Genomic DNA, 20,481 nt, shown 5'->3' on the forward strand with positions numbered 1-20,481 from the left:
CGACAGCGACTGGGACTGCGCAACCGCCTCCTCTTATCGCAGCACAAATCTCTGCCTTCGGCTTAGCCGTTTGAGCCTTAGCCATATATCCACTTTGACTGCTCTGGCGCGCTTATCTTCAATTCACGTAATTTGATGAAAAGACAATAAATTTTCTCCGTTTCGGAGTCAATCAGTGCTCTGAGCAGGGATCGCTTATCGGTGCGGGAGATTCTCCGAGGTTAGTCTTGGCACGGATTCAGTCGCGAATGGATCGCCCGCTTAAGGTTCGTCGTCGCTCGAAACGTTGTTGCTAGTAATTTAAATCACACACACCGAAAGAGAGGTTCGCGAAATGCCTGCTGATGGCGACGTCGAGATCGGAGGTCGACCGACGGCCCCGGAAAGAACAGTAGCAACGGTTCCGGAAATCACCTTAGACTCGGTCGAAGAACCAAATCGAGCCAGCCTATATCCTGCCTTGGAACTAGAGGATGAAAAGATTACGGTATGTGGATCAGGTGCATATAGGTAATCGTCTGCCGGATTTTATATTTGTGACGATTGATAGCAGGAGTTTTTTTTCTGCTAACATTTTATCCTCATGGACGGGTGCCCACTGTGTTTGTATCAGCACACCAATTAGGACTAGATTATAGAAGGAACAGTTACTATTACCGTTTATGAGGGAGATCGAACACCTGTCTGATGGAGAAGATTGCTTGGTAATATCCCCGCTCGTACATTCCGAAGGGGACCGAATTAGTGATTGAAGTTCCGGTGCGATGAGCCACATTTTTACGCTTGAATAGTTACATCTTTTTGCATGTTCCAGAACATATACATATTCGAGCGGAGAGCTATTTTCTACTGGCGGTGGAGGTGCACCTTCATATGAAAAGGGGAAAACATTATTTCCGGTGACACTGCTATCAAAGTGACGGATTAATGGTTTGCCTGTATAGAAGTAACATATCATGAAAATTGCTCTTGCATGAATAGGTGCAATGCTTTGCTGGTCATTTTAGGTCCAAACGAAAACAAGAAAAAGGGAAATACGTCGCTTCATTTAAATTGATAGCTGTTTAGCTAAAAAATTGACAGCAGTCTCAAAAGTTTTGATTTTAAACCCATGTTATGCAAAAATTTTGCAATAATTTTGCCATCATGAAAACAATATCCAAAATCAGATGTTTTTTACTCCGCGGATTTGAAACATCAAGTTGAAGATTTTTGTTTTATTACGTTACCGAGAAATTATACTCCGCTAAGTTACTTCAAGTACACTGTTTTTGGGTAAGCATTTTTATTAATATGGGAAAACGGCGATACAGTAAAGTTATAGATACAGTGATAAAGTCGAAATCATCAGAAATAATCCATGAAAGAAGCACCTCATTTTCTAAAATCCTTGTGAAAACAATGGTATGAATTGCGAATTTTGCCCTTAAAACGTGTTAACTCCGTATAAAAAATCCGTATAAAACATATAAATTACAATACGTATGAAACAAATCGTGTAAAATGCGAGTTCATTGCATGTAATAGCATCAAAAGTAATGCAACAGTATCAGAATTTATGTTAAATTTAAACATCAAGTTGACGTTCGATAACAACCGAACGAATAGAATAAAAGCCTTGTTTGTTCTCCAGTTTGATAAGTTGATAATTATGTGGATTTTAATCTCCCAAAATAATTATCATTAGTATTTTTTTCTGAAGAAGATTTATACTCGAATCTTTTTCTAGAAAAGCTTCGCCAAATGGAGGAATTTGGTGGTTTAAAAAAAATTGTACAAATTAATTTACATCAAAACTATTTTCGTACATATAAATTACATATAAATTATTTAAAAAAAAAACATAATTCAATTATTTTTGGCAACTTTGCATTTACAAACTTTTTTCGTTACTTTCAGGCGTTTTTTTTTGTGAAAGCAGACTTTCATTGTACCAAGTGCAGAATAAATTGCCTTCTTCCTGGGATTTTTCTACGTCGTTAGAATTGCTGGTTTCAATGAAGAGTTTCATGTCGTCTGCGTAAAATAGTATTGTCATATTTTGAGTATGAAGGAAAAGCCATTTACATACAAGATGAAAAGATGTGAACTCAAATTTAAACCCTGGGGCACTCGAGAGGTGTCTGCAATGTGTTTTGAGGGTTTGTTGTGAAAGTGTACTATTCATTCGTGAGTCGGTCAAATGCTTTACTGAAGTCAATGTATAGGAATTCTACGTGTCAACCATAATTGCGTTAAAAATGAAAGTTATGAATTCCACATGATTCGAGGTTGTTGAGCAACTGTTTACTAGTGGTTTTTTACCTGCTGAAGAATTTTGTCATTTACAATGATTTAAAAAGTTGTCGAATGCAAGAGGTAATTAAATTTCCAAAATAGTTGCGGACGTCAGATTTTGCACCTGATTTAAAAATAGGTACCATGGAACGGGGTGAAATTTACTAGCTTCATGTACATTTTTCCCGAAATAGAACAAGTACTGGTATGTGCTCTAGAAAACCTCTATGGCTGTTGGTGAAATTTCTATCGTCTACTACAATAAATAAATTCGAGAATTCTTTAAGGTACTAAGAGACATATCGGGGTGAAATTGATCACCCTTCAAATTCTATTGAAAATGTGCTTTTGTGATATGTTCATGATAAATGATGATTTCTGAACTGAAAAATATCAATCACAGCTAGTTTGGAAACGAAAATAACGATATTTCAGGTTAAAATTTTGTTCATTATTGTTGAAAATTGCATTTTTTGAGCTTTTATCAAACTTTACTCACTTCTCCAAATTTAACGTAATTAACCCTCAATTAAGATTACTCTGAGTAAGTTCAACATTTTTTTGTTATCCTGAAACTTGTTTGATCAAATTTGATTGAGTTTTGACTGAGTTAGAAAATTTTTTCGAAAATATGAACACCGGGCATGCAATGATTAACTTTGACAGGTACGTGAATTATGCAAAAGTTGCATTTAAGGGCACGTAAACATTGCCTGATGTTGTAAGATCAGTATCTTTTGATTAGTATTTTTTATCACGAATTTTCAGGTGATCCACTTCACCCCACTGATCAATTTCACGGTACCAAATAAGAAAATTTTCAAATTTCGAGCAATTTTACATATTTCAGTAACAAATTGAAAAAGTGTTATATAGAAACTGAACGTTCTACACTTTGCTGGCCTAACAAGCCAGTCGTCGTAGTTTCCAGTCTCAGCTCGGGAGAGACTGTCAATAGGATCATAGCGCTAGCCCTGTAATTGTCCTGTACATCAAATAGTTAGCTGCGAAGTCGGTGTATAATAAACAAAAGGTCAAGTTCCGAATCAGAATGCCAAGGATATGCCTTCGTAAGTTACGGACGTTCCGGAATACATTGAAATTATTTCCAAAAATTCCTTTGCTTCCATTTCAGTTGGTTTTAGTTGCAAGAAAAACTTAAAATGATGATAAATTATGATACACATTTTGATGAATTTCTTCATTCTGGATGTTGTTTTCGTGGGGTTGAAATTCTGGTAGTATATCAATAGAAGAAGTTTTAGAACATTATTTTGACTCAAATACAATAACTACGTTTTTACTTCAGACCTATGCCAATGCTATTAATTTCCTAATTATACGTCCTTACTTGTTAGAAAGTTAGATGGCTTTCACGCAATCGCTAGAACCGATGTGTTCGTTCGCCTATTAGAGAATTCCTGAACGTCGGCAGGTCAACTTTTCCTTCCATGGGTGGAAGCCCATATTCCAGGTAAACTTGCTAGAAACTGTGCAGCAGATGTTTGTCGCATGCTGGTGGTCCTTTGGATGCTAACAAAATTCGGATAATCGTTGATGTGTAACCATCTACTCATACTGTTGGCTTTTGATCATTCATAGAAACCAAGTACAGGTAGATCATTTTTTTATATTCGGTTCGTGAATTTTATCTTCTAAAAAGTGCTCGTCGCCGTTTATTGGCGGCTGCGTTAAACATTCCATCCCACTCCTTCCTCCTCAACGCCATCTTCCCACTACAAGGATGTCACCACAGAGACATACGCTGTGTGGTGCTGTTCTTTATTCGTGGCGTGCCGATCCGAAGACCGGCATCAAGCACCGAGTGCGTGTTAGGTAGGAAGGGGAAAGAATTTTTTCGTGCCAAACTATTTTGTGTTCGCGGGTTGGCGTGCTACAAATTGAACGCAATTGAAAATATTCTATGAAATTAATAAATTCGTACAACATTGGGAACATTGAGTTATGTTGTTTTAACGAGGAAAGTGAAATTTATTCGCCTCATTTTTTTAACAAAGTGTAACACGGCACAATTCATATATTGTTTAACGGAGCCAACTAAATCTTATTTTTGGAGTATTTTATAGACTAAAAGCAAATTTTTGACGTGGGACTACGTCTTTGTTTTCTATACTGGTATGCATTCTGTAAAATTGGAAATGAAACTGGCAAATGTTGCGTCAGATTTCAAACGATAACAGCATAACCACATGATGGATAACAATGATCAATATGTTGTTGGATAGATAAAATGTTGAACAATTTGGTAATATGCAAGTTATCATTATTTTTTCATTGCAAAGCGGTCAAATCAATAAAAAGTGTCACTGACCAATTTACGCGAACAATGAACCAATCACATGCGAGCATTCCTAGCACAGACGACAAGAATAGACACCAACCTTTTCCTGTGATATTCTCTGTTAGTGATGGGAAATATCGCCCAAAACGGACGTCGATAACAATCGATAAACCCGGAGCTTTTATCGATATTATGGATAAGTATCGATAATTTGACAGCTATTCGTTAAATGAAATTTTGCTATGTAAATCTGTTAAAAACAGAGACAGTGATGGCCCGAACAGAATGGATACGTTTGCGTTGCATTGACGTTAATTTGACAGTAAATGTATGGGCTAACTGTCAAATTGTCGCGAATGCAGCCGCAACGTATCCATTGTGTTAAGGCCTTGAATGACAAATCTTACGATACTTCGAATGAAAATTCAAACTACCGGACGAGTTAAACAGTTTGTTTTGAAAAGTCTTCGGGTTTTACGCCAGGAGTGCTCTCTACGGAGTAGTTTCAAGCCGAAGTTCATTTTGAAGGTTGTATAATAAGGGAAATAATTGAAACAGGCAAGATTCTGTCAATTTTTGAATGGCCAGAACTTCACGAAAAATGAATCAATTTTGACAAAACAGGTTTCATTTTACTAGAAAGCTGTCCCAGTTTCCTAGTATTACTTGAGAACTGGACGTGACCAAGGGTCATTGGAAATGTTTCGGATTTCCGTAGTGTTTGCCGGGGTGTACATTTTTGCAATGCTTAGAACTTTTTCTGATATCTTGTTTCACTTAGGTTTATATGTTGTCAATAAATCAGAATTTATTTCAAGTTCATTAGTAGCCAAAGATTGAAAATTCGCCAAGAAATCATCGAGGTATGAATTTAATAAGTATGGGTGGTGATTTTGGCGGTTTTTCCCTGTTGGGTACTAATTTTCTTTGAGCTTGCAGCACTCTAGCAGAATTCAATCGAACATTGTGGGTGTGTAGGTCTCATTAAACCAAGCAACTTTGCAAACATGCGTTTGAAAATTTATCTGGATTAACATTTAAGAAGGTCAGATTATTTCACGCTGATTTTCTCTAAAAGGTTATTTATGCAGATTTTTAAATTAACGTGTTTTTGACGTGAATGTTTGAATTAAAGCGGTTTATCAAGCGGATTCCTGAATTAACATGGTTTTTTCACGAGGCATGTATCCCCCGCGTGAGAAAACCTAACTGTATTTGAACCTTTTTCTTATAAATCAGTATATCTTAGTAAAAATTATCTGAACTTTCCTTCAAAAATATAAAAAAATGAGTCTAAGACCCTAATCTGAAAATAATATAATTTAAAAAACAAAAAATGATTTTTGAAAATATCGGTGATCTCAGATTTTTTGAAACGAAGTATTTTAGATAGGCAATTTAGTTGCCTAAAACGTTCTATGCGATGCAAAATGTACACTTTGACACACACACTCTTGAAATCCGAAACATTTCCGGTCTAGGTTGGTCACGCCAGGTTCCCAAGTAATACTAGGAAACTAGGATAGTTTTCCAGTGAAATGAAACCGGTCATCAAAATTGATTCATTTTCCGTGAAGTTCTGGCCATTTGAAATTTGAGAGAATTTTATTTATCTCAATTATTTTGTATAAATCAGGACACTTTTTTTGGGCGCAATTTGGCGATTTGGATTTTTAGAGGAGCTAAAAATTGTTTGTTGGTTAACAGATACTTTAAACCTAAACAGTTTCAAGTTTAACTAAACAATTACCAGAGATTTATCAATAGACTGCCGCTATGCATGTCCATCCTATTATAAGAGTTGGCAAGCCAAAGAAAATGCATTTTCAAATAAATTTCTTTTTGAGCGTCCTAGTAGAATGGAATTGAATATTTAGAATGGGTTGTGCTTCAATTTAATTCTACTACAAATTAAATGTAAACACAACCTATTCTCAATATGTATTAAAAATGCATTTTATTACAATTTCGTATCATTGCTTATTATGAGATGGTGCAAAAAGCTGGAATATTTTTTTAAAGTTCTCCAGTACTGAGTTGTCGAACTCATCTGTTCTTAGGAAACTAAAAACTTCAAATACCATTTTAACTACCATTTTTTCTCAGAAACTCAGTGACACCCGGTGCGAACCTTTACACCACCCCCAACAAGGCTAAATCTTGTCGAATAGCAGCACCCAACAAGCACCTAGTGGCAAAAGCAACTCCTGGGGTAAGGTAGGTGAGAACTCCTTCTTTTGGGTCTCCTCCAGTAACCAGTCGCTCTGACTTGTGCTCACCCTTATAATATCGAAAAGTATCGTTAACGTAAAAAAATTAACGATAATATCGATATTCAGCATTCATCGATATTATCGATAAGTTTCCCATCACAATCCCTGTATCAATATCAAAAAAAAAAAAAAAAATACAGAATCTCCCCTTTTCTATATGTCAGTTTATGTTTGCTTCAATGAACCTAGACTAACTTGTTGTCTAGAAGGTAAAAGTTTTTCGAAAAGTTTGAAACAACCCTTTCTCTTGAACAATTTCTAAATCTGCTGTTAGAGCGTAATAGAAACTGATGTCTTGAAAGAAAACATGCTGGTAAAAGCAAAACGACTTATGTTCGCGTGCAATCGAAACTGCAATGTTGCTACTGATTACTACTGGTAATTGAAAGTTTATCTCATGAATATGATTACCATAAAAACCATAAATTACTCAACAAGAATTTAACATTTTTGCAACGGTTATAAGTTATTTATATTTATTTTTATTTTCGATATTCCCTGAATAATCGTGACCGACATAATATCGAACGAGTAAGTTCCTAAAAATACTAATTTATAGAAGAGTAAGAGACGGCGAGTGCTTGTGAATTTTTTGTCTATCAACGTTGTTAGATTTTTTTTTTATTTTCAACTTTACAAATAAAATAATGGGTCAGAATTCGTGAAACGGATCACTAAAATTCGCGATGCGTAATTTTTTCAAATAAGTATTAAAAACTTCAAGAGTTTCACCCTAGAAGTTGATTTTCCAATTTTTGTTGAATTTGAGTAAGTTTTCAAGATGTAATTGTCATTTGAAATTTAGGTCAATATTCTTTTTAAATATACATATTTAAAAAAATATTGCATCGAATTTAATGAAATTTTCACAGCGGATGTATCCTAAGTTGTAGTTTATATAAAAAATTTTTGGAAAAAAAATATTTTATTTTTAATAGTAACTATTGAAAACAATGTGTTGAAAAAGCACGTTCTGGGGCATTGGAAAATCTGAAAAAAATCACGAGTATTTTTGACAAAATTTCGAAACTTTCCTGAAAATTTCGAGTTGGTGTTATTTTTTGTTCAAAAGTTATGGGCCTTCAAAGTTGGTGCCGCTACGCATTATCGAGCAAAAATCGCCCCCAAACCTAGCTTTCTTCAGCCTTATGCTTTTCAAACAACCGTAGATCAACATCATGTATGAAGTGTTCCGCTGGGCCAAGGTATCACGAATATAGGACTGTATTCCTAGGGCCCTGAGGGTTATTGGCTTCATTTAATCTGCTGTAACGAGATTACGATGTTCGTAACTATACGACCGATTTTTTCAACTAAACTAGTTTGGCTGTACAATATTTTCTGGGTTAATGGATTAAAAACGAACTGTGATGTATTCATAGAAGTAGTTAACGAAAATGATAATGACTGCTCAATGAAATCTTTCATAATTTTGCCGTAGTCTGTTCTCTAGACTGTGGTACATATTGTAAAAGTGAGTACAAAACTGGCCGATTGTTAGGTTAGATTTCAATATTAAATTATTGTATGACCACAGCGTGGTCCCCGTGGTTCTGTGGTTAGCGATGTCGGTCGGCTAGCTCTCCCACACGGTTGTGATATCGGGTTCGATTCCCGATCAGGTCGAGGATCTTTTCGAGCTGGAAATTTTCTCGACTCAGCACTGGGGCACGGTGAATCGTTGTACTTATCCTACCCATGCAAAATGTGCCAAAAACAATAACGATAACGAATTCTCTCAACTAATCTAGTTGATCGAGACCGCAGAAGCCCCCCAGGCTTGCGTGCGATATTGTTTTATGACCACACGATGGATTACAATAATAAATATGTCTGATCTGTCAGTAATCACTATTACTTTATTGGTCAGCAGGGAAATTTTCTAAATAATTCCAAGGTTGAATTTTCGCGGCCAATGAACCAATACCGCGCGAGCATGCTCAGTACAGACACCATGAGTAGACATCATTTGTATGCCGTGGTATCCTCTATATCAGCACAAAAAAATTTGCAGAATCCCTTCGTGCCAAGAGCCTAGACTTTTTTGATGTCATGAAATTAAAGCATTTCTTAGAAATCCATACCAACCACCTTGTGCAGGCAATTAAAACTGATGCCTTAGAGGAAAACATGCTGGTACATGCCACAGCATACATAGTGAAGCACGAACTATAGTGACGAACTCGGTTCCTGATGCTCGACTTCGGATCGGCACGCAACGAATAAAGAACAGTACCACACAACGAATATTTCTTTTTTTGGTCTTTTCTACGGTTAGATGGAGCGTCCGGTTTGGATCTGAGACATCGTTTATTTGTTTTTTGTTGTTTTATGCCGTTTTCTTGTATTTTGATTTTTTATTGCTGCATTACACGTTGTAAATGGCGCTCTATGTTGAAAGGTGTGGGACCCATTTTGCAGTGCAAGCGCTGCACAGTTGTTCGAATTGTATGACAAGGATGATCATAAATCTGTTTTTTAATCACACAACATTTGACAGAGCACAATAGAATATAATGTTTAACGCCGCAAATATATCCAGTGTCTAAGCGTTTCAAAGCGAATTTTTTATCCTCGCTGCCGACAACGAGCTAGAAAAAAATCTAAAACTAAAATTAACATGCTCTTTTAAATCAGTGATCAGTTGGTGTTCAAATGGCCATTTGGTGTAAATCATTCTTGTAGAGTATTATTCTTGAAAACGAAAACTACTGAAATCGAACTAGGTCAAATAAATTATAGATGAAGAAAAAATAAAATAAAACAAGCATTTCTAAGATTGCCAATAGCTAACTGTTTTCGATTTTCTGGAAATTTTCTGCGCTTAATGGTGTGCCAATAGAATATAGGGAAAAAGTTTGACCATTGAACTCCAGAAAGCGGCAGCTATCAAAAGTTTTGCCTCCTCGAAAAAAGTCCCTATGCAAAATTTAAGCTCAATCTGGCTTCCCTAAGTGAACCATCAAAGCGATCAAAGTTTGACTTTTATACCCTTGGAAAAACTTCAACCTAATGTCATATTGTCTCAGAAACCTCCCATATATCAGGATCCAAATATTAAATTTTGTATATAGACAAATGTTTAAACATAAATTTGTAAATTGAAGTTGCAAATACAAGAACCCTTCTAAGAAACTGTGAAAAATCATAAAATTTTAGCGAAAAGGTATTAATCTTCAACCGCTGGACCTCGACTTAGATGCAAATATAGGGTAACGGAGGTATTTTGGCCAGCTTTGGGAAGTGTTCGTACAGTTCATTAAAAACACATACAATTTTTCAACATAAATACCTACTCTATTATACCATTGTTAAAAGCTAAGTGTCTATTTTAATATACAGCGTTCAACAATGCAATATATTCAAAAATATCCTAGAAACATCAAAATTTCTACGAAGTACTAAAAACATATTTTGGTCCACCAAATTTTTACTTTGGCCCACCTTTATATCTACAGACGTGTATGGAAATAGTTCGGGCTAGTTATATTTAGGATCATCATCGGTATTTTAAGAGCAAAAATAGTGGGTTTGGGGTGAACATCCTTCTGCTGTGATTTTTTGTAAATTTTAGACATCTAAAAATGAAATGATTTGGCTTATAGCGGTTTGACAGGCATTCTCATCCAATTTCATATCGTTAAATGTGATAAATTAAGAAGTAATTACCTGTAAATTGTCACAAGCTGCTTCTTTGTTCACGTGTAACGGCCGAACGGTAATCAAGGGAGATGTCAAAACTTGGCATGGCCAAAATATGTTTGCTTCAGAAAGAGGTAAACATATTTCGGCCATGCGTTTAACCACTTTTCCAACATGTTAGAGTATACAAACTGTTTCTATGACATTTTATGGATATTACTACATCATCGAATTGATTCAAAAGCATACATATTTGTTACAATAGCTTCCGGACGTTGACTTGTATATTACCACTTCCTCTTGACTTTGGATTGACTCAGCCATGACTTTGAATATGTATGAACTAATTCTAAAATAACACTACATAGAGCCAGTTTTTCACCGAAAATTATAGTGTATGAATCTTAGGTGTGTTATTCAATGTTGCATGCATAGTTTTCTAATATTCATTGAATTTATCAGATAAAATGCGTAAAATGTTACCGGGTGGGCCAAAATATGCATGTGGGCCAAAATACCCCCGTTACCCTATGCAGCTGAAGCCCTTAACAAATCTTTGATCAGACCTGAATCTCTCGTTCGGTGATAGTTTCGTGATAGTATCTCGTGCGGAACATATTTGAAAGTTCACATAAATTTAAGAAATAGTTGCTCTCTTTGGTTTCCTGGTCTTTTTTTACGCTGTTGATTGTACCGCGTTTAAAAGATTGGATTAGATTCACTTATACTAAACTTATTTGATACCGCGTTCAAATTTTCTTTCAAATCGCGTAAAATTAACCGCGTTATTTAAAAAAAAAATCGTGTTTGAAAAAACGTAAGAAAATAACTCGTTCAAAAAAGACCCCAGTGTACATTCTTTTCGCGACCAGTTTTGATTACAATTTAGCATGAACCTATCCAAATTACCCATAAATAGTAAATTACACCGTCATTTCCAGATCCATTAAATCGAGAACAAATAGGAAATGAGAAAACGCTGATGACGTATGCAGGTGACTTTCAAGACTAAGATAAAAACATAGTGAATTTCTAGAGTAACATGTAAACTTCCAATATTTCATGAGATTTCATAAAAAAACTGCACAAACATTCACTGTTTAGCAGCAGTATGTATTTTATGTCGAATTCATGTTAGTGATGTAGCTGTACCAGAACTACACTTTTGCACTATAGCTGTTCGTTTTTGGTTTTCGAGCTTATGATATTTTTGGTGCTTATTTAGCTACCACGACAGGCTCAATATCGACATATATAAATAAAGTTCATTTTGATATTTTAGAATATATTGTGAAAAACGAATTTATGGCAAAGCTGAAAAAAAGCATACGCAAAACAGTGGACAAATGACCTGATTCTTTTCTTTCTTTTTTAAAACTTGCCAAAAAAATCACCTGATTCTGTTTAGAATCGAACCTAAGACTACGTACTTGTCACAGTCGACACTGCACCTTTATAACTAGAAAGCCTTCTACATTGTTGAGTCCTTCCACTATGCACATCCACCGAGTGCGAGTCCTACCACGAAGTCTTTCTGGTTCTCTGCTGAAGATAGTTTTGGCGACTCTTTTGTCAGGCATTCTGGCAACATGTCCAGCTCGCAGAAGCCTGCCCTGCTGCATTACCTTCACTATATCATCATGCTTGTATACCTCGTACAACTCGCGATTCAAACGTCTCCGCTACACTTCATCTTCCAGTTTACTGCCAAACGTCGATCGACTCCGAGCACTCGTCGATCAGCTTCCCTCAGCGACCATGCCTCATGTTTCTAAAAAGCATCCGGGAGATCAGCGTCCTATACAGCGCTAGTTTTGTGCGAGTTACTCTTAGTTTTGCTTCATGACTCATATCGTTGTCACATGTCATAAGCGTACAAAACAAACACAAGCGAAGATAAACGAACTCATCAACCACTCCAAATCGTTCCCATCAATATCCACTTCAACATCAACATCACCGAAAATCCCACGCTCCCTGCCAGCTACCATGTACTTTGTTTTGGCAGAGTTATTGTTGAGCCCCAACATCGCCGCTCCCTTCTTGAAAAGCCTGAAGGCTCTCTCTCCGGCTCCACGGTCAATGCCGATGATATCAATGACGTCTGCAAAAACAAGGAGCATAGGAGTACCGTTTCTTTGCAGCAATAAAGCAATAAATTGGAGAGCGCATCCCCCTGCTTTAGTCCATCTTACGTTTCAATACGATTGATGTCTCGCCAGCTATCCGCACGCATGATTTCGATCCCTTCAGCGTCATCTGACTCAGCTTATTTAGTTTCGTCGGGAGACCATGTCTCAGCATAATCTGCCACAGCTCTTCTTTTAACTGAGTCGTATACCACCTCAAAATCTAAAAACAGGTAGTGTGCAAGTTACATTCCCGGAACTTATCGAGGATCTATCGCTGGGTTAACATTGGATACGTCGTCGAATGCCCCATTTGAAACCCAGCCTGGTATTCGCCGACGAAGGATTCCGTTGACGGTCTCAATGTAAAAAACAGGATATAATTGAGTAATGTAATGCCTTGATAGTTGCAACAATTCAGTCGATGGCCCTTCTTGTAGTTTGAGCACATGAAGCCATCGAACCAGTCGTTCAGTATTTGTTCATCTGCCAAGATTCTCAGTATGATCTGATGGATAGCATGGTACAGCCGCTTGCATCCCGCTTTAAGAAGTTCGGCCGGGATATTATCCTTCCGTTTTTCAGCTCACTAATTGCCTTTTTAACCTCCTGTTGTGTTGGTGGCTCCAAAGCTTATTCGTCGCTCGGAATCTTCATCCTGTTCCCGTCTTGCTCTCTACCGTTCAATAGCCCCTGAAGTGCTCCTTCGACCTGGCTGAAACCGTCGAATTATACGTAAATATATTTCCGCCCTCGTCATTACACTGCACCGGCACAGGGAAATTCCTGCTTCTGACTCTGTTGACTGTTGTATAGAAGCCCCGTACGTCGTTTTCGGCAGCTCTTGCCGCCCTGTATCTCTCTCTGTTCTGATGCGTACCCGCAGTGAGCATGCGGCATCTGACACGGTTCTTCTCGCCCGCCACTCTCTGGCACTCGGCATAAACTAGACGTTACGTTGTTTTCCACTCGTCGTACCAACTATCACTCTTGCAGTCGTTACAATGACAACGTGAATACTACTTCAAAGCCCACTAATATCTTCCATTCTTTCTTTCTGCTGCTCTGCGACTTGTTGATACAACTCTCTGGTGTTTTGTTCTACCACCCCATCAGCTTTCAAATGCTCTATGCTGAAACACATTGTTCTCTCGACGTTCGACAACCGTGCGCGGATCTAACGACGAAAAAATAGTCAGAGTCAATGTTTGGTCCCCGAAAAGACCTAACATCAGTAACATCCGAAAAGTGCCGACCATCAATCAGTACGTGATCGATCTGGTAGCAGGCATCTCCATTTGGAACCTCTAGGTGTGTTTCCGAATATTCAAACGTAAAAATTAAGAGCAACATATGACCATTCCTCTGGTCGTAGCAAAGTTTATCAGCCTCAGACCACTTACGTTGGTTGACGAGTGAAGTTTATGTCTTCTAATGACAGTGCGGATAGAGTTCCTCCCTTCCAACCTGTGCGATTGCATCTTCGATGACGACTTTTACGTCATGTTTTGGGCACTCGTCATAGGTCGTCAAGCTTATCGTAAAACTCATCTGTGACGTCATAGGACTTGTCGTTTGTCGTTGCGTAAATCCTGATCCCACTGTGAAGAATTTGCTTTAAATCCTCAATACGCGTTTAACGTATGCGGTAAAAAATGGATGGTGGTAAAAAAAAACAACTAATACAGATAATTAAGTCGGATAAATTTCCCATGGAAGGTAATTATGTTAGCTTACTCGCACAAAAATTTTACGCCCTTGCGTGCGGCCGCTTCATCTTCTCCAACGATCGCTTCGAGTAGTGGGCCGATGCCAGATCCGACCAAAAAACCGCGTCTACGGCCTTATGGTATTTCTTGACGAACGACGCAACTTACGGCAGGCACTTCATACTATAAATTTTCCCGTTCACGGCCTGTTCGAAGCGAAAGAAGAGCAGCTTTGCAAACCCCCACTCGCTGACTGTTAGCCACAGAAGAACCTTCTTGTGGAACTTGGTGTGTGAAACAAACTTCACCTTGGTGCTCACTTCCTTCGTAGGGGAGTAAAATACCAAGTGCCCGGCCAGTCGTTGCCATCCAGGGTGAGACAGGACTCGTCGTCCATCACCACTACCACGTTGTGATTAGCCGAGAAATCTTGTTCAAGTGCTGTGTCATTGCCTGCAGCTCCGAGACTAGTGGACGGGACGATGTAGCTACTTTTTCTTCGGTCTTCCTCATCGGCATCCTTTGGAGTTTCGTGCCACTCAGAGTCGTTGGTCGGCCGAAACCGGGGTTTCTTTCAATGCTCTGATTGGTGTCCAATAGTGCCAAGATGTTGTAGATGCTGGAACGGGCGTATCCGGTGTCCATGAACTGCCGCACGATGCCCTTTTCCGACGCGATGGAGTACCGTTGTTTGAACGCGCATACTTCTGAACGGAGTAGCTTCGCTGTTTTCGTCATCACAGTTGCATGCGTAATTTTGTCAGTGCTTTACAAGGAGAATCCATGAATAATCGGCAATTTTTGTCCAATTTTTTACCGCAAACGTACGCAAACGATGACTCTTGTTTTCTGATTTTGCAGCACGACGTCCCTTTCCGCCGCTTTACCACTGTAGTAGATGTAGTTTTCAAAAATGTAAGTGCAATAGGGTCTACTACAAGGAACTTCCTGCCGCTGTTACAGTAGTTCATGAGCAAGTAAGCCAGCTCGCGCCAGTTCATTGAGGAATCGAACGTTTCAAGTACTCCATTTTCAATCGTTTACCGATTATTGCTTCTGCGTTCGTAGATCTTTGCCAATTGATCTGTTTCGTATTTATAATTACGATTTATTCGTGGTGAGAAGAGGTTTTCTAGCTTACTAGGGTCGCGATACCTACATCCTGCTGATGGGGCTGCCATCTTAGGTGTGGCTGGTGGAATACAGCATTTTATACTCAGCCGCTTGCTCCACAACAGACGCTAACTAAGTCGCTCCTCCTGGAGATCAAATCGCACCGGGTTTTTAGGCTGAGACGCCATCGTGTTTACGCCTTTAAGGAATCATTGAGGGAGATAATGCTGTTTATTCGAAGGAGCTAATTCATTGTTTTCGCACCTACCCTCCATATTCTGAGGCCGTTTCACTATCCACAACCTGGGACCCGTTCAATTTCGTGCAGCTAGGCTGTACATATTAAAACTCACATTTAACAATGTGAGAGGCGTTGGGTTCACCCTGTAAAAATCACTATGCCACTCGGCATTTTGGGAGTTATTCTTGCCAGACACAGAGCTGGCAGAGCTGGCGAACTGCAGCCATGGACCGAGTGGAATGGAGACGACTCTTACGTATAGCAAAGGCCACACCACGGCTTGGGACTGTTTGGTAGGGTAAGGTCTTGCCAGGCACATATATGTGGTTTTATGCAGTCAATAATACGTAGTTTTTGGAAATATTCATTTCTCGCCTGAAAATTCAGCTATTACCGTTACAAAGACCAATTTTCAAGCGACACTAACAGCATTGAATGTAAGTAAAATTGCAAACTTTTCAATTAATGTTTGTCCGGTTGCCGATCCGGGCTCCGACCGAAAATCGGATTGCCCCTTTTCGTTTGTTTTCGTTTTGGTCCGTTCCGGAGCCCGGGTGGCAGTCTGGGAATAAAAGTTACCAATCTTAGGACTACGCTAGTTTGACGGATAAACTGATAACAAAGTGTTGAACAGGTGCTTAAATTCATCAGCACAGTACTGAGTAAACCTCATTTTATTCTGTACTGTTGCACGTATGTTTTCTTTAATTAATAAAATTGGGAGTAAAATGTAACGTGCGGAACTGCATGGATAATTTTATCCCCATTTACAAATGGTTCGATAACTCGTAAACATCGTAGAACTTTCAGAGTTAAAAAAAAAAGACCTTTCTTGTCGGACTTCAAATTGATCATTCCGGACTCTACTTGGTTCGATGACGGTCACTTCTTGTAATTAGCATCGCAGAATGGTGCTCACAATTGAAATCAAAATATTAGGAAAAATTACATAACTCACACAGGTATAAATTGCTTATCCTAGAAGCAATTTGAACATGAATTTCGATGTGCCTTGAAAACTGGCAAAAGAAATCAGTCAACAAAGCCTCCCCACAAAGAAGTGTCTAGGGCAATTCTAAGAAATAATGGTTTCATGCGACCTCTATTTACTCACACGCCCATTTAATGCAATAAAAACATTGTATTATTAAGCTGTTATCTTGTGTTTTGCTTTTTTTTTCACCGAATCTATTAATTAATAAGTGATGGATGAAGTGCATAAAAATGATGGATGGAAGCAGGGCAAAACAAACTTGATTCATCGCGCCAGTAGAAAAAAGTATATTATATATTTTACTTAATTATTTACTCTTGTGGCTGTGGTGCACTTTTTTCTTTGCTGGTAATCACACTTATCAACAAATTCGTTGCAGAAAAAAATTGGGAAAGCCATTTTTTGTGTCTGCTCATGATAGATAAAACAAAGTGCGACCGTTACCAGTTTAATGATGCAATCGCTATTTAATTATGATTGAATAGTTTCACAATAGGAAATCGTATTCAATTGAATCACGCGGAAGTTTTGAAAAGTAAACCGAGCTGCGTATTCTTGCAACGGTGAGCGTAACAAAACAAAACGTCTCTAGATAATGTTAATCTTGCTAAAATTAGGCGACTTCATACCGGCAGGCTGCTTACTTCGGACGACCTAACTTACCGATGTCGGACGTCACTCGGCTATAGATAATGCAGCTTAAGAAACGCTTCCGTCATTTAGCAGTTGTTTTTTTTATCTCTTTGTTTTACAGAATAGCTCGAGTGTGGTTCACGCGACCACTTCTGCCGACGACGATAACGCTGCATCGACCCCAGATGCCTTCGCTGGTAGTCACACTCCTACGGTGTCGTTTCGAAAGCGGCCAGTTTCCTTTGGGGCCAACTCCAAAGCTCCGGTGATACAGCGGGCTGTTTCCCATCCTGCCTCTATTGGCGGTCACTCGATGCGATCTCATGGGTCAACATCTGCAGCAGATCACATGATACCTCCTCCCTCGACACCGGAGGAGAAGTCTAAGTTTACCCGTCGCTATCTGGCGGTAGTGACGGCCATTAGCTACACACTGTTTCTTATAGTGTTCGCCCTAATCGTCTTCATAACAGATGCTGTTGAAAACAACGCACGCTATCCGCTGGCGGAGGTGTTCGGATTGTACATGGTTTCCGTTGGGATGGTGTATTTTGTGTTTTTGTACATTGATATCCGGATGCACATAAGGCGGACCAAGAGGGCTCTTGCAGAGCTTGAACGACGACAGCAATCCTATGACGACATGATGTCTAGGACGGCCGCACAGTTCAACAACGGACCACTGGCTTTGAATCCTAATGCTCCTCAGAAAAATGTTGCCCACGATTGGGACCTACCGAAACTGGAGCCCATTCCACACAATTATTGCTTTGTGAGCGGAAGACACGGAGAGTTCATTTACTTGAAATTGGGTGCCACCTGGTTTTGCTTCGGATTGCTGATTCACTCGATTCTGTTGCTCTCCTATCAGGGAATTCTCATGAACAGTACCGACGGAAAGTGGTCGGAATGTGCTTCGAATTCTATTATCGCACTGGAAGTATTGTTTCTGTGCTATTGTCTATTTTTGGTGTTCTTTTTTTGGAAGTACGCCAATGTTGTCATCAACCATTACCGGGGGTTGGCACGATTCGGAATGATGCACGCAATTGGAACCGCCCTTGCTTTTTGGATTTTCACCATCGTCCGTGAGACTCATCTAGCGATTCGATTGAAAGAGGCTTCGTCTAATTCTGGCAAAGTCGGAGGCGATGATATCGATCCCGTTGGTTTAGCATTACTAATTTGTCCCGGACCGGAGGATCTTAACACTGTTCTGACCACGTTCTCACCGTATCTGTACCCGTTCGTCATCGAGTTTAACATTCTGATTGTTGGACTGCTGTACATGATATATGCGAATATTAATCGCTGTCCGAAGAAACTGTCTGTGAAAGGACATGCCGGACACGGTGGCTCAATAGATGGCCATGCTGATAGTGACAGTGTTTGTTCCGACGTTCAAGATAGGCCACCCGAGCATGAGATTGTGGTGAAGGAACGAATGATCGTTTATGGAGATTGTCATGCCGCAAGCCGCGGTCTATTTGCTGGACTCATACTGGTAGTGATTACTGTCGTCATCATTATCCTATTTCATATCGCAGCCAGAGATGAGTAAGATAATTCAATTTTACCATATTAAGTCGAATAACAACTCTCATAATTTTAGTGATTATCGTGACGTCGGAATACTGATAGACTCCATCTACGAAATTACGATGCTTGCAGTCATGACCATCGCGGTGATTCTGGGCTACTTTCAAACCACCAAATTGGACATTAACCAGCATCCGATTTCACGGCTAGACGACGTGCTACTTTTTATCGCTATTCCGGCTTTCTTTTCCGAGACCTTTTTCAGTATGATACCTGCGTTCGAGAACCAATCCATCCTGAATGGGTTCATTATTTTCACACAGTTGCTGCAAATACTGATACAAACTCCCTGGATCATTGACGGCTTACGACGGTGCTCCAATTCACTGGAACTACAAAAGCATAAACCAGGACGAGAACTGGTAACCTTTTTAACCATTGCCAATGTAGCGAATTGGCTATACCTGTCATTTTCGGTCAAAACGGGTGACTTCGGCGACGAGAGGTAAGTTATTTTGTTGTTCAAATTTTAATCTCCAAAACCGATTCTACCGTGCATTTTACGTTTTGATAGATATACATTCTATGGAGACGTGTTGTGGTCTATTTTGAACCACTTATCGTTACCCCTCATCATGTTCTACCGCTTCCATGCGTCCGTTTGCTTGGTGGATATTTGGAGACACTCGTATGAGCCTGGAGAGTTTGCCCACTGATTTCGGCCTGGTGTACAAGATTAGCGAAGCAACCACTACTCAGGGTGCTCGAATGATATTAGTATTTCAGCTGGATAGAAGTAAATAGGGGCGGATAAAATAAGCTAAACGTTACTGATAAGGTGACCATCTTCGTGCCTATGTACTGATAAATGTAAGTGATTCAGCATGTGATACGCTAGCAGACAATAACCATAAGGTAAATCAATATCCATCGCCTGGTGCCGAATGAGTTGATATAGGAATTACGTCAAATTCACTTGGCGCTACCACGGGCGGCGGGAATCGGATTGTGATTTATGCTGAGTGGATTACCTATTTCCGTAGTATAATACGAGTTCAGTAGGTGGCACTTCTGAAATAAATAACTTGTTTACCGAAGTTGTCGACTTTTGTCATGTGCGTTTTGGATTTCGATTCATTCACGTCTTTTGGAGTGTAGCTGGTGTTAGCGACATTGTTTATTTTCTTATATTGCGTCATTATTTTTGCACTTTGAACATTTTGTACAGCATCGATTGGCAGTGTGAGTTCTTTGGAGCACACAGAAAAGACAATTACCTAAAAGACAACTGTAACTAATACTTACAACTAAATTCGTCGAACTGGCGACTTGATCTTCAGGGAAAATTGAACAAAAATACAATTCCTGTAATACATTTTATTTTACCTCTATTTGTTAGACCTTCTCAATAGTGCAATTCTACCAAACAAGGGCAACTATTTTAACTCGTTCCCCGCGGATGATACCATATGGCACCTGCCAGCTAAACTTTGATTACAATTTACTAACTATACTTGTAATTTCAAACGATCAAGCTGTTGAGAAAGTTTAGAAAATAGATCAATCTTCGACAGAGCCGGCGGTTGATGTGGGTAGTATGGGTAGTAGTACCCACTCGGAAAATATTCA

General features: G+C 39.0%; 1 protein-coding gene across 1 annotated transcript; it reads left to right on the forward strand.

The window, feature by feature from the left end:
* The first annotated feature begins 238 nt into the window (after window positions 1-238).
* Window positions 239-19,949, forward strand: LOC129733816 (proton channel OtopLc-like). Its single transcript, XM_055695329.1, has 4 exons — window positions 239-487; window positions 17,435-18,870; window positions 18,926-19,357; window positions 19,427-19,949. The coding sequence occupies exons 1-4, from the start codon at window positions 335-337 to the stop codon at window positions 19,566-19,568; spliced, it is 2,163 nt and encodes a 720-aa protein (XP_055551304.1). The 5' UTR covers window positions 239-334; the 3' UTR covers window positions 19,569-19,949.
* The last annotated feature ends 532 nt before the right edge of the window (window positions 19,950-20,481 follow it).

Source organism: Wyeomyia smithii, chromosome 1, assembly GCF_029784165.1.
Source record: "Wyeomyia smithii strain HCP4-BCI-WySm-NY-G18 chromosome 1, ASM2978416v1, whole genome shotgun sequence".
Classification (NCBI taxonomy): Eukaryota; Metazoa; Arthropoda; class Insecta; order Diptera; family Culicidae; genus Wyeomyia; species Wyeomyia smithii.